The sequence below is a fragment of the Cervus canadensis genome, chromosome 20, assembly GCF_019320065.1.
Source record: "Cervus canadensis isolate Bull #8, Minnesota chromosome 20, ASM1932006v1, whole genome shotgun sequence".
In the NCBI taxonomy this organism is placed as follows: Eukaryota; Metazoa; Chordata; class Mammalia; order Artiodactyla; family Cervidae; genus Cervus; species Cervus canadensis.
This window is the reverse complement of record NC_057405.1, coordinates 60,193,051-60,208,730: the sequence shown is the minus strand read 5'-3', so window position 1 is coordinate 60,208,730 and position 15,680 is coordinate 60,193,051. Positions and strand designations below refer to the sequence as shown.

The following is a 15,680-nucleotide window of genomic DNA, read 5'->3' as shown; positions in this document are numbered from 1 at the left end:
AGATTGGTGGCCAGTATAAGCTGAAGTTTGGTTTCTAAGGATTTTTCACTTGACTGGGTTTTTTTCCACTGCCTATAATATTCTAAATTTTCTATGATTGCTGAGTGTCTCATAGACTAAGCTATGGAAGGTACAAAATAGAGTAAATGTGTTAGGAAGAAAGGATACAACAGGTAGAATAACCTAAACATCAAAGCAATTCAGTGTGTGTATAGTGGGAAAAGTAAGCAATGTCAGCTGCATTACTAGAAAGAAAGGATACAGCAGGTAGAATAACCCAAATATCAAAACAATTCAGTGTGTGTATAGTGGGGAAAATAAGCAATGTCAGCTGCATTACAATTAATTATAGTTAAATTTAGGAGCGAGAGCATGTGGGCTGCCAGCTGGGACAGAGAACTCTGCTAATCATAAGCTGTATTCAGAGATTAAGCCTGTAACTTTAAATCAGGCTTTAAAAGAAGAGACAAATTCCTGACCTTCAGTGAAAGGACTACTCTTTAAAGAACCTCTGCAGCACTGCAAATGATAGCACAGTTGAGAGGAGAAGCAACACAGCCTTTCCACTAAGCTTTGGATGTACTAAAGATACACTGTTGTCCTTCTCTCCATCAAGGTGATATTTATTCGGGAAAAGAGCAGCGGCCGAATGATAATTGATGGACTTCGAGTCTTAGAAGAAAGCCTTCCCCCTACAGGAGCTGACTGGAAAATCAGGGGTCCTATTTATTTGGGAGGTGTGGCTCCTGGAAGGGCTGTGAAAAATGTCCAGGTAAGCCAGGTGTGTCGGGTAGAGCCATCGACCTTTAGAGCTGGAAGATTGTTTAATCTAGTCCTCGCTTTATGGTTAGAAAACTGGCAAAAGTCTTTGGCTGGAGATGGGATACATGAGTGGGTACTGTTTTATGGTTGTCTGTCCTCCCTGTGACGTCACAAAGCCCAGAGTGATCTTTTGATGCTAAGGTAGAGGTGAGATGAAGGTATGAACTGTCATACAAAGTCATGTCTCAAGGGGATGCTTGCTTGTTCAGCAAGTACCCATGCTTTTAGTCTTAAAGAACACCCAAAAGAGCATTCCCAGGTGCTCCAGTGGTTAGGACTCTGCTTTCACTGCCCAGGCCTGGGTTCAGTCCCTGGCCAGGGAACGAAGATCCTGCAAGCTGCATGGCACAGCCCCAAAAAAATTACCCAAAAAAAAAGGAAGTCATTATATTATTGGGTGGAAAAAAAAAACTTTCAGGCCATTATGTGAACTATGATCTCATTTTCATTTCTTACACACACACACACACACACACACACAATTTGTAATTGTACAAGGAAATGTGGGAGACATGAGGATATGGTAGAAGAAAACAACATTACTTTTGTAATTTAAATGTTTAGGATATTGGATCTTCAAAAATATTTAGCAATAAAGGAATGCATCAAAGGACTAAGTTTATTTTTAATATAAATACAGGTTTGACTTTAACACAAAGAATACACTTCTAAGATCCATTAAATGGCTTCCCTGGTGGCTCAGTGGTAAAGAATCTGCCTGCCAATGCAGGAGATTCAGGTTTGATCCCTGGGTCAGAAAGATCCCCTGGAGAAGGAAACGTCAACCCACTCCAGTATTCTTGCCTGGAAAATCCCATGGACAGAGGAGTTAGCAGGCTACAGACCACAGGGTCGCAAAAATGTCAGACACAACTTAATGACTAAACAACAACAACAAAGATCCATTAATATGTGTGTGTAAAGCAAAAATGGGGGGAAATGTTCATATTTAATTTGATTTTAGATGAGTAGCCCCAATTCCATAACAGCTTCTTTAAAAGAAAGATTTCTAAAACTGTGAAATCGGTTATCTAAAGTGGCCCGTGTTTCACATCCTGTGGTATGATAAATGCTCAAACACAAGCCAATAAAGCAAATTCTCCACTGTTTATTTAACCATGGTAGATTTAAAAGTTTAGTTCTTTGCTAGCCCTCATCAGCATTAGGTGATCTAGGGCACAGCTGTCTTTCTTAAAGAAAAACAAATGAGAATATTTCGAATTCAGTTTGAAAACCACAGCTGCAATTTACCTTGCTGTGAAAAATGTTGAAATTTTTATACCTTAATTATGGTAGGCTGTTATTATCTAATACAGAATTCTAGCTTCAAAGAGCTCTTAAAAAGCAACAGCCTAGAAAATGATTGATCATTCAGATAGCTAAAACCAATAGGGCAAGAAATTACTGGGTTCCTCTCAGGACACAGATCCCTTCACTGGTGTATCTGTGAGTGTTGAGAAAATGGATTTTAAGAAATGTCTTCTCCTCTCAGATAAACTCGGTCTACAGCTTCAGTGGCTGCCTCAGCAATCTTCAGCTCAATGGGGCCTCCATCACCTCCGCTTCTCAGACATTTAGCGTGACTCCTTGTTTCGAAGGTCCAATGGAAACAGGAACATACTTCTCGACAGAAGGAGGTTACGTGGTCCTAGGTAACAATGACTTATGTTAAAACATAAATCATGAAATACTTCTTTCCTGGAGATGGCTAACAGGGATATTGGGCCCAAAGTTAAAAACCAGAATATCAAACTCAGCCCTTGAAAACTGGTCACTTTTCATAAGGACCACATTTCTCCTCTGCTGCTGTCCAAATAGACACAGGGACCATGCCAACCCCTGTTTGCTTTCCCCAGCCAGTGCTTCCACAGCTGCCATCCCTCTGGGGATGGACCATCTTGGCTCCGTTAGACTTTCTGTGCTGCACCGTGGTCTAACCTGTGTGGGCTTTCGGCTACCTCACACACTGGGTTTTTCTCTGCTCCTTCTAAGCAGCACCCCTTATTCCTACTAAGGAAAGTTCCACTTCCTCCCCTCTCCAGCAACTCCAGCAGACAAAGCTATCCTTAAAAAATTTTCTTTCTGGATTTTTATTCTCAGCTCTTACTCACACTCAACAAAGTTTTTATTATGTGCCTCTGGTATGACAGTCCGTGTGCCAAGTGATGGAACATAATAGTTCTAAAAATAAGGAAATAAAATCCTAAACAGACTACACACAATCACCATCCAGTCCATTCCAACAGCATTCTATAGAGCAACCATTAGGTGTGAGGAGGGTACCAGAACAGGTGCTGAGAAAGAAGACAGGAGAATGTTCCTGCTTTCAACATGCCCTGAATAAAGACCTTACAGTGCAGCCAGTTATCCCTTCTTAAACCTTCCCCATGTCCAACAGAATAACCGGAGGCAATATTTCCTCTTTGTCTAGTTCACGATTTTACTTTCCTTCCTCCTCCTTTATCCCTACGAAAACAGCGACAGGCACATTCCTCTGCCTTTCATTGAATTTCAGTGAAAAGAACTGAAAGATTTTGACAGCCTGAAAAGCATAGCAACCTGCACAGTTTATGTTCTCAGTAAGCATTAATAGCAGGAAAACTTTAAAAAGTGACCTATAAAAAGATGCGTGAAGTGAACATTATTAAGATGCCCAGCTTTGCAGTGAGTCTCTTAGAGTGAACACAGCTATTCTTAAGAAGAATTCTTTTTCTTGCATCACTGCAAAAACAGCTCCTAACCGCTTTTGCTGTTCTTTCTCTTTCCTCCCAAATGTTCTACAGCACTGGCTCCAGTGATCTTTTTTAAGAATTATTTTAAATACAGATCTGATGAAGTCAGCTCCCTTGCTCAATGTCTGCAGTATAAAGTCTGTCTTCCTACTGGAGCCCTGGAGCCCTTCCCCGTGTGGCTCCTGCTGGCCTTCCCTACTTACCCTTCCTCACCCTCACTCGCAGGGCACGGTCCAGCCCCACTGGCCTCTGCCGTGCTTTCCAGACGTCCCAGCCTCTGCACTTGGGTTCAGACCAGTTCTTCCTAGTTAGCTCTTTCCTGCTTCTCACTTTTGAAGTAATAAATAGTCCTGCTAGTTGGAACCAATTTTTCCTCACCTGAGCTCCCATAGCCCTGACGTATTTTCAGCATGCTGTTTCCACCCCGCACTCCACAACAGGGATGGTATACTAGTTATCTCAGACCCGCTCAGAGCTTTCCAGCGTGTTTGACGTGGAAAATGACACTTTCTACTTATCTACTGAAAAATGAGTCAAATTTTCCAAAAGAGATGCAAAAATATGCAATTACAAAATCATGCCATGGTTACAAAATTTAGGTTGCTGTTCTTGAGAACTAATAGTATTTCTCTCCACAGATGAGTCTTTTAATATTGGATTGAAGTTTGAGATTGCATTTGAAGTCCGTCCCAGAAGCAGTTCTGGAACCCTTGTTCACGGCCACAGTGTCAATGGGGAATACCTAAATGTCCACATGAAAAATGGGCAGGTAGTGTGTTAAAAATAGTTTTAACAAGTCTGTCTTCTCTGACCTTGTATTCTAGATCTGAAGCAGTTTTATTTCACAGAATATTTCATCGATCTTTCCTAACTGAGGGGAAAAACAAACAACAGGGAAGCTATAACATAAAATTTAAATGCAGGCAATATTTGGATTCAGATTCATATGTTGGGAATTGATTTGATTAGAGCAAAGAGCCATGAAATTGTGACAAAGCCAAAAAATCAATAATTAAAAGGTTTTAATAAAAGAATAAGAAGAGGAATTTTTTACAACAAATGGAAGCAGCAAACATTCATCTGTCTGTAATATGTATGCATACCATACATACATTCTTTTCACCTGCTAAAAATAAAAAAAAATTGTTATAATTAAACACCACTTTGATCCTTAAATAATACTAAAGAACATTCATGAGAGTATTCAAATAAATATGAAGCATATTTTCATCAATGTCCCTAATGTAACATAATTGATTTTCATTTGAGTTCCAGTATATTCTATGAAACCATATAACAATGAAAACAAATCCTTATATGGTGCTTACTGTGTGTCAGTTACTAAATGCTTTATATGGATTAACTCATTTAGTCCCAGTAACTCTGTGAAGTAAGTATTACAGTTATCACTCTTATTTTGCAAATGAGAAAACGTGGCACAGAGCGAGGGAAGCGGGTGTGCTGGAGTATGAGCCCAGGCAGTCGGCTCTAGTCCACGCTCTTCATCAGTACCTCTGCCTGCCTTGTACAGCACATTCCATCTTTAAAGGAGTTCATTGCTATCTTACTGTTGTTCCTCTGCCCCCTCTTCTCTCTGGTGTCTCTATTTTGTTCTCTTTCTGAGGAACACATTTTCGCTAATCTACTGAAGAGTGACCCCTTGTGTTCAAATTGCAAAGCTAATATCTGGATGTTCAAAGTTTTGCTTCCCTGTGGTAAATGTAAGAAATCTCATCTTATCTCAATGAGGAGAAATGAAATGAAATTCCACAATGTGCCCTGTCTTTTGCAGGTCATAGTGAAAGTCAACAATGGCATCAGAGACTTTTCCACCTCAGTGACACCCAAGCAGAGTCTCTGTGATGGCAGATGGCACAGAATTACAGGTGAGGAAAGCTGCGTGTCCTGGATTTCCCTGATAAAGTGAGCCTATACACCCACCTCTGACATGCTGACTTGAAAGAACTTAGTCTATATAACTTATATGACAGAATATGTAATAACTGATAGTCTAAAAGTAGTCAAGAAAAGAGAATCAAATGTTAATATACTAAAATGCATATATTGAATCCACATGTGATTTGAAAATATTAATGCTGCCAGAATAGTCTTATGGAATTGTTTAAATAATGAATTATTTATAAAGCAAAGAAAAAGTATCAGAAAGAGTATTCTAAATATTCTGCCTTTCAAAGGAAAATTTTAGTGATTGGTTAGACATTGATGTTTTCAGTGATTAGAGGGAAGTGTATGGTTTATTCTGGAATAAATAAAAGCTATTGCTGTAATAAATTATTCCCTTTCATGTGAAAATTAATCACCTCAATATCACTTATGACCACTCTTTTCCCTGTATTTCAGTTATTAGAGATTCAAATGTGGTTCAGTTGGATGTAGACTCTGAAGTGAACCACGTGGTTGGACCCCTAAATCCAAAACCAGTTGATCACAGGGAGCCTGTGTTTGTTGGAGGTGTTCCAGGTAAGAGTTATTTAAAGTGACGAGTTTCCAAATCCAAAAGAACACTTAAAATCTCATAAGTGTTATTACAGTATTAAGAGTTGAGCTATGTGTTTTTATAATTCACCTAGTAACTCCAAGAATTTTATATACAATATCCTTTCATAGGGGACTTTTCCAGGTGTGCAGTGGTAAATAATTTGCCTGCCAGTGCAGGAGATAACAAGAGATGTGAGTTCAATTCCTGGGTCAGGAAGATCCCCTGGAGTAGGAATTGGCAACCTTCTCCAGTGTTCTTGCCTGGAAAATTCCAGGGACAGAGGAGCCTGAAGGATACAGTCCCTGGGGTCACAAAGAGTCGGACATGACTGAGCGACTGAGCACACACACATCCTTTCATAGGAAAATGTATACTGATGATTACTAAGCACACAGCACATCCAAGGATCAAAACAAAATACCGGGTAGAACTACATGCAGCATTCTAAACAGTAGGTACTACTGTCCCTCTGCTGTAGCTGCTTAATTTTTTCTCTTCTCTTTACACACGTCTCTCACATACACACAGCAAAACACACTCTGTTTTCTTTCTTACACAAAGAAAACTCATTTGCTATTGCTGCTGTAGGATCTGAGAACCTTAGAAGACTAAAAGTTTGGTGACAATTGCTCCTCTTCCACATTAAGAGAGAATACGCAGTTCTTCCTGTCCAGGACTGGTGTGAAACGTGAAAACAGCTGCAGACCATAAGTTCTGTTGTTCCTACATAGTGACATTCCCTAAGAGAGGTTCCCAGCTGCAGTTCTGTAAACATCATCAGTAACACCAGTGCTGTCATCTGCCAAGAATGGTGGATAGTCCCGGATGGTGATGGGGCACTTATGGACCCCCCACAATTACTTTAAGCCTCTAAAGCAGGGACCATGACCTTTTGTTGAAAGTGTTTATTTCACACACTTCATTCACTTGGGAAAACTGAATGATAAATGTAGCATGAGGGAAAAATCAAGCTTTTACAACTGGAATTTGGTGAAGATTTAAAGGAAAAACTTAACCTAGTTTTTCCTAGCATCCTAACTATACTATTTTAGACTGACCCATGTAAAGGCAAATAATGCTTTAACCAACAGAGTGAGAAACATTAAGCATCCAGTCTTAGGTACTCACAAAATAGTACCAACTAAGCAGTCCTCTGCTTTGTAATGTGGATTTTTAAAAATGCCAGTATAGACAGTAACAACTCACTGATGAAATAGGAGACCCTCCAAAAGCAATCTTTCTCCTTTACTTCTATTATCCACTCCTGTCTCCATTCCTTAGTCCTCTCCTCCTGCTCCAGGCTTCAGTTCTGAAATACTGGCAAAGACCACATTGCACTTCATGCAGGTACAGTGCGGAAGATGGATCCTGTCAGTCCTTCCATTTCTGCACATTGCTTTCTTCCTGGAGATCACAACATAGTTTAAAATATTGCAGGTTCCCAGAGGCCTACAGGATCGAAGTCAGCCCAGCATGCAAGGTCCTGATTCTCTCTCCCCTCTTTGCCCCTTTGCGCCTAGGGCCTCCCCCTGCCTTCTGGGGCTTGCAGTTCTCTGAATGTTCAGTAGTGAACTTTGCTCCAGGCCTTCACACAAGAGCACAAGGCCTCAATTTCTAGAAAATGTTCTTCTTTCTTGCTTCTCCCACTTCTCCACCAACTTAACTCCTATTGACCTTGAGGATTCAGCTCATACTTCTTACACACATGCCCCACCCCACCCCACCCTGAATATCACTTTTATGGCACTCACTGCAGAATATTGTTGAAGCTAAATAGCATACTCCTTGCTTCCAGAGAGCATGACTTCATCACACAGCAAACGTATACATGCTGTCACTTCAGTCGTGTCCAACTCTTTGTGACCCAATAGACTGTAGCCCGCCAGGGTCCTCTGTCCATGAGGATTCTCCAGACAAGAATACTGGAGTGGGTTACCATTCCCTTCTCCAGAAGATCTTCCTGACCCAGGGATCAAACCTGCATCTCTTATGTCTCCTGCATTGCAGGAGGTTCTTTACCTCTTGCTCCACCTGGGATACTGAGTGTCTATTAAGCACTGTGCTAGGCTCCAGGAGATGGACCCAACAAGCATGGCCCTCCCTCACGGAAGTTACAGCATTTGTTCTTTACTTTGCACCCAGAGTGCTTACTGTATCATTCAGACATGTTTCTCCCTCTCATTTCTGTATTTTTGAGTCTCATTCCAGCATGACACACTACCACCATCTCTCACTACAAGACTTGCTCCACAGACTGGCTGGGCAGGATGTACCTGAAGCCAAACTCTGCCTGAGACATATCCTGAAGAGCAAATTTGAGCTAATGAGCCAGCACATAGGAACAAGCAAGGCCAGTGAGGCCTACCCACCAGCCCTCTGCACCACTGCAGCTTTTAATTCCATCTACAGATCATGCAGCAAGTCTAGGACAAAAAAAAGTATAATTTAAGATGAACATCATTAATTACATAATTTTTGAGCTGTTCAAGATTAGCTCCACTAAAATCACATCAGAAACTGGGGCATGAAAAAGAATAACTAAAGGAAATTAGGCATAAATGAAACCACTGTATGCACTGAAATCTTAGAATCCCAACCAGCTCTCTTATACCAGGCAGAGCTCTGGTAACACACTATTTCTATCAACAAAGAGTTAATGCATTGAAATTCATGAACTTTGTATCAGAAAATTCAACTTTATTGTATGATCATTTAAAAATCAAAATTAGAAGTTTTTGAGTTAGCAACTATTCATTCCTCTGCTGAAAATCTTGCATTATTCTGTATATAGTCAAGCTTTCAACCTGAGGAATGTTTGCTCTTGAAATCATGTGTTGATTTTATTAATCAATTACTTAGGGTTCTGGGGCACTTTGCCACCACTGTAATAAATTGTATAGTGAATTATGCAAACCATAATTTCTATATGAACTGTTTCCTCTAGAATTTGTCCCCCATGAACCAAACAGTGGTAAGCCTGGGTAGATTCAAAATCCATGTTCTAAAACTAGTATCTAAAATGAACAGAAGAAAGGGATGTTTTACCCTTTATATTCTTTCCTGTTCACTCTTTATTCTGATGACATACATACACTGTACAGTCTTGAAGGACAATAAGTCACACTAGAGACAAGGGGAATTGATCTCTTAGGCCCCTTCCAAATCTAAAACTTGATGCTTATCATTCTAAATATGAAATGCTATTTCCATGATTTATTTTCAATAAACAAAGCTTCTGCATTCTTAATCTACATTGCTTAGAAAACTTATTACAGCCCCTTGATGGTATTTAACTTGCTGTCCTTTTTTATGTTCTTTCCCAAGTTACTGATTACTGAGTATTTTCCATGTTTTTCTCTCACTGTTCACATAGCTATTTTGTACATAATAATAAACTTTGACTAAATGTATTTTAATTTCATGATATTCCTAAGCTCCCTAAATTGCTTTAAATTATATTGCTTCTATCATTTCAACACATTTAATTGTGTCTGTACAATTAATAAGCACAAGGCTTCTTCCAGATCTCTAATTAAGATAAGGGGAGAAAGTTCCTCTGGCATACCCCAGGGCACCTGTACCCACACAAAGACTTGGCTAGTTATCTTTATCCTATTTATAGTTCTTAAACCCTGAGAGCTCAGGAAAATTAAAATTTAGTTTATTTGAATTCATTATTTCCTCATTATATTTTATGAGCTTGGCAAAAATGTGGAGGATTAAGGATGAAGGGTAATGATACGAATTAAACAGAAACATTAACCAATTCCAAGAAGAATTTAGAAGCTGAATTTTCTTTCTTCTGTCTGAGTAAATCATACAAAATAAGTGAGGCCCAGGTGAAATTAACTCTAAAAAGCATAAGCAAATCCTGAAAATTCACTGCTGAGAGTTTACTTCTCAGTGGTAAATTTCAGTGATAATTACACAGCTGAATTATACTCAAAACTTTAAAATTACTACATGTGCATATTATTTCAAAAGCAGATAATGTTCCTAAAAAAAATTACTATATTCCATCTTTGACATGTAAATCATCTTGATAATGTAAGTGGTTATGATGTATGTTTTTGCCACCAAGTAGTATTTGGGCTTGGGATGCCTTGATTGCAAACTCGGTGTTCATTTCTTTTTCCAGAGTCTCTACTGACACCACGCTTGGCCCCTGGCAGGCCCTTCACAGGCTGCATCCGTCACTTCGTGATTGACGGGCGCCCGGTGAGCTTCAGTAAAGCAGCCCTGGTCAGCGGTGCCGTGAGCATCAACTCCTGTCCAGCAGCCTGACGCAGCAGAGCTATCCAACACAAAGTTCTTTAGAGCACTGAAAGAAATACAAGGCCAGCCAGGAGGTGTGGCGGTTCTTCCTCTCAGTAGAAGCTTTCATCTAGTTGAGCAGGACTTCAGTGAGTCATCAGGGACTGGATGTTTATTATTTCTTACTTGGATTCTTACCTTGGTTCCAAAATGTCTGCCATGGATAACAGTCAAAGGAGCATTAAACTTACCTGTATTTTATAACTTCCTGCTGGTGAAATTCCTGTTCCTGTTTCTAATAAAAGAGAAGGGATTCTAAATAAACACTGGCACATATTTTTAAAGTGTGGCTAGATCCTCAGATTCCTCTTTCATTTAGGGATGATAACATTCAACTTAAACCAAACTGTCTTTAGTATACTTCCTTTATCCTGAAAAGATTTACTGCCTAAAATTAGATGATCAGATTTGCTTTTACCACTTTGGTCTATCAGGATAGCAAAAATATTTTAGGCTTATCAAGGTTTAATAAATAAATTTCTAACAAATTATCAGAATGGTAATTTGTTTCCAGATAAGAAAAAAAAAAAGAATGCCTCAATCGAATAAATGCTTACTTTTTTCCCCTTACTTCCTTAAAAGAAAAATAAAATTGTGTGAGGAGAGGTTCTTGTAGGATATTGTTACAGTGCATTTTGTAGGAATCATGAAGGACATTATGTGGCAAAGAGTTAGACAAAATCATGCATCCACTCAAATGTATAAAAGTCCTTTTATTAAAAGTTTTTTCCCCACATACCTGCAACACAAATAGTCTTATTTATAAAATGTTATAATCATTTTAAGGTATATATATTAATAAAATCTTGAAAAGGAAAAATTGGCTTTACTAGCTGATAGGATATTAAAATATAGAAACTGAAATAAAAGAATTATACATGGAAAGAAAATCAGCGTTGAAGACAAAATGAGAAAATAGGCCCTCATATCAACAGGACTGAAGGTATGTAACAGGAGTAACTGGGGGTATGGGGAGGAAGTATAAAATGTTTTGAGGAATTACTAAGGAAATAAAATAATCTCTTACATATATATATGTAATTATTTACATTCCCCTCCTACCCTCATGTCTCTGATACATTAATAATGATGATGATGATCAGGGAAAATAGCGAATATCTACTCATAGAGGACTTACTAAGCGCCAGCCTCACAATAAGGTAAACTGAAGTAGGTTTCACTTGATCATCACACATCCTACAAGGCAGCATGTGCAGATGAGAAACCTGAGATGTAGAACTGTTAAATGACATGCCAGCTGTCATTCAGCTAGACTGAGGAGCCAGAATCGGAACCAGGACTGCTGCCTACCTCCAGAGCCAGCCTGAGTGTCCCCTTCCTTCTTGCCTCCAGGGGACTGTCTGCCATCGGGCTAACCCTCAGCTGGTCTCCAAAGCTGGAGTCACAAACTCAACCACCTACCAAGCCAGAAAGATATCATAAGAGTGAAGTTGGTTGGGTCTGACAGAAAATCAAAAGGGCACTTGCCATGGCTCATTAGAAGGGCAGCAGGTACCCGGCCAATTATTACCATAAAAGAACACAAGTCTTAAAGGGCCAGAGTTTCCAAAAGAAGATGGAAATGTGAAATTTGAGGGGCTTGAAATGGCCTGATTTTTCAGTTAGTAACTAAAAACAACAGCAATTAAAATGACAAAAACGCTAGGCAGACCAAACAAAACCTTCTGAAAGCTAAGGGGTTCTGAGCTAATGCAGTTTCTGGGCTAAAGACTCTGAATCCAGTAGGGCCTTAACTAGTATAGGTTGAACCAATGCTTCAAACACACTAAGCCCTCATAGTATTTCCTACACTAGATCCAAGCAGAAGGCAGTAGCTCTGAAACACCCTGCCATTTTCTTTTCCCAAAATTTTCCTGAGACATCCTAGAGGGCCCTTCTGTCCCTTCATTCTCAGCAGTGGCCCAAAGTCAACTCCACCAGCCAAGCTGCAGACTGGCTGGACCTCCAGTAGCTCCAGCTGGTGTGTACACAGACTCACATGTATGCAGACCAGAACCACAAAAATTCTTCTATTTAATGTCTTCTCTACAATTACAAGGCCACTTCTTTGCAGTTAGTATTTCACACTTATGCTCGGCAAAGAAGAAATCTACTGACCCCCTATCTGCTGACCTGGTTAACAACCACACAATGACATTCAGAAACTTTTGAGTTTACCATTTATAAAAGCTTGATTCAGTTCTTAGATGGGAGCCTGTCTTCTCTCAACTTCCATCTAGGGAGTTGTCCTTTCTTTTAGTTAATCATAGTATATTGGAACTTCATACAGAAAAACATGGATGGATGTTTAGAGTAATTCTGACTGGTTGTCATTCATGACCCCTGCCTGTTCAAAGCACCTTCAAAATGAGGCCTCCCATAGCCCCAGTTTGAAGGAGCAGCCCTATTCCGGCCTGTACCTTACCGTCCTTATCTCATGGCCACAGCTGATTGGGAGAGGGCACCCTCCAACAGCTTTACAGTGAAGCAACATCCCGTTATCAAGTGGTGTGAAAAGATGAGTTCCAACAACTGAACATTTTCTCATGAAACTGACTTGCAAAGCACAAAGTATCAAGCACACAGCAATAAAAGCTGAAGCACAAGTGATCTCATCTAGAAGTATGGGTTTAAGTCCTTACCATACACATTTACAGACACACACTTCTCATTCTATAAACATACAACATACATCCACCTACAGTCCATAGGGTCGCAAAGAGCCAGACATGACTGAAGCAACTTAGCCCCCACACACACACCTTTTGTCCGTTAAGAACCACCTCAGTTCTGCACTCACAGTTTGTAAGGGGGCATCTCAGAAGACACTGAGCTATTTCTGTTCCCTGGGCCCTATTTCCTTGTACATAACATGGCAGTACAGGGTGTTAAGTAGGGTCTTTGCTTACCTTATTCGGTGAATACAGACTTCAACTAAGACCATAAAGCAGTAAATACACAGTTCAGGTTCACCACACTGAGGCATGAAGCCAATCCCTTCTCTTTAGGACTGGCTCAGAGAGATCATTTCGGTATAAGCAGTAAAACCACAATGCCCCCAACACACCACACACCACATACCACACACACACACAGACACACACACACACACATACACACACACAGTCTGTGTAAGGAAAGGCAACAGTAGCGGTACTGTCCTGCATGTCAAGTTTCATGAATTTTGTCTGTTATCCACTGATGTGCTATAAAAACCTAGAACAGTACCTGACATGTAGGTATGTGCTCAATAAGTACTCTTTGAATAAATTTCAGGAAAGCAAATTTTCCATAAAAGTTACCCCCTCATCGTGCCTCCCAGGGCAATCACTTACAAAGTACTTGGCAATCTTCAAAAAGGAAAAAGTGATACTGGCTCCTCCACTTGGGTTCCCCTGAGCCCTAGGGATCTCTGATTTGCCTGAATTTACAGAGACAATTCCCAGAGGAGGGCATGGCAATCCACTCCAGTATTCCTGACTGGAGAATCCTGTGGACAGAGGAGCCTGACAGGCTACTGTCCAAAGGGTTGCAAAGAGTCACACATGACTGAAGCAACTTAGTATAGAATACCAAGGAAAAAATGGCATATCATGTCAGAGAGACAAGCATCCCCTCAAGTCTTTAGTAACCTTTCAAGTCTTGAAAAGTAGACGAAAATGTTGGCTACCATGGATAAGGTCACTCAATTTATAAACTTCATAGCACCAGAGGACACCATTCCCAGAGGATACTACCGGGGGCAGGATGGTGTGGGTAGAGTTGTAGATGAGTTTTAGAGGTGAAAGCCTGATAATCTGCCAAATCATGGGATGGGCAGGTTATTTCCCCTCCTTGGATGCAGTTTAGTTACTTGGAATCAGTTTAAGCTTTGTTAGGGCAGATTCAGAGCAGCCTTCAGTCCACAGCTATCCTCCACTCCAGACCCACCCACACTGAGGCAGTATCTAACTGATATATCATTAAATGATCTTTCCACTATGGTTGAAACACAAATTACTCCCAGCCTTGTATGAGCTCGGAGGAATTTTTCACGACTCCTTTCTCCGTTCCCATCATGCTCTCCTCAGCCTTGGTCAATTTCCTTTATGGATTTTGTTCTCTTCCTTTAAGGAGTCTTAAATTTTTTTTTGGCAGATAATTAAGTTACTCATGAATCACCTTGATTCAAGTCTTATTTTTAAGCTTTGTTAATGTTCACGTATATTAGTTTTTAGTCTAGTGCTAGTTTAGACCTCCTACTAAGATATGTGACCTTTCTGAGGTCTCTATTCAATGCCACACATGTTCACAAAGTCTTTCCAATCTGGCTGGTTGGAATTCAGACACCTCTCACCACTATGTGAGCTCTCAGAATTTCTCCATTTATAAATCTCTGATGAAAAGTTTTTCTTTTCACCTCATGTAGCACAGATGCATCTATGTCCATGTAACTATAGCTAATAAACCTTTCATTTAAGAAGGCTTATGTATAAGCCTTATGTAATGTAGGAAAGTAGACAAGAAACTGGGGAAACTATCTGACACTAAAGTCAGTCTCCTGGAGAAAAGAAAATTTTATAGCATGAAGGGTAGCAACCATCAAGAGGAAAAGAAAGCAAGCTGAGTTTCTTGGAACCATTACAAGAAGAAAAAGAAAACAGAAAAGGCTGGCCTAGACCTCAAAACTGAACCTTAAGTCTAATCAAATAAAAAGATCCATCTGAAGTTTCGCAATACTAACTACAGACAATTTCAAGATGACTGGCTAGGACATGAGGTCAAGGGTGACGAGGAGACATCATTATTCCTTGGGGTTAGAATCATAGCCTTGACCTCATTATAATAAAGTTAACCAAAAACCTGAGCTCCCTTATGATAGCAGTGCATATGCTTTGCAGATTAACCATGGACTAAGAATCTCCTTTGGTCGTGGGTATTATTCCAAAATGCATAACCCACAGGGCTCCGTTTCTCTCCCAGTATAATCATTCCTGAGCAGAACATTATCAAAAGACAGAAAGTGGCTTAGGGAATTCAAGTGAAAGGGTTTGGCTAAGTAGCAATTCAAATATAAGCAAAGGAAACCAGCCCAAAACACATTAATTATTGAGGAGGAGCCCTTCCTGTCTGATAATCAAGGTGACTTAAGCTTCACCATGAATTATTGATATTAATGATCCACTGTGAGCAAGATGATCTCGAAGGACCTTTCTAACTGTGAAATATTATTCTGTCTTATCTATCAGACATAACTGATGACTTATCACTGCACACGTTTTACAGGCTACATTTCTGTCTTTCCCAACTAAAAGTAAACATTTCAACTACTG

General features: G+C 39.9%; 1 protein-coding gene across 3 annotated transcripts in view; it reads left to right on the top strand.

Annotated features, from left to right (window-relative positions):
* The window catches only part of LAMA4 (laminin subunit alpha 4), a 140,789-nt gene extending 130,157 nt beyond the window's left edge, over nt 1-10,632 (top strand). For all 3 annotated transcript variants that reach the window (XM_043439282.1, XM_043439283.1, XM_043439284.1), the window contains 6 exons: nt 617-772; nt 2,315-2,474; nt 4,193-4,323; nt 5,347-5,440; nt 5,916-6,035; nt 10,193-10,632. In XM_043439282.1, the coding sequence (XP_043295217.1) occupies nt 617-772; nt 2,315-2,474; nt 4,193-4,323; nt 5,347-5,440; nt 5,916-6,035; nt 10,193-10,338 (807 nt within the window). In that variant the 3' untranslated portion in view covers nt 10,339-10,632. The remainder of the gene's footprint in view (nt 1-616; nt 773-2,314; nt 2,475-4,192; nt 4,324-5,346; nt 5,441-5,915; nt 6,036-10,192) is intronic.
* The last annotated feature ends 5,048 nt before the right edge of the window (nt 10,633-15,680 follow it).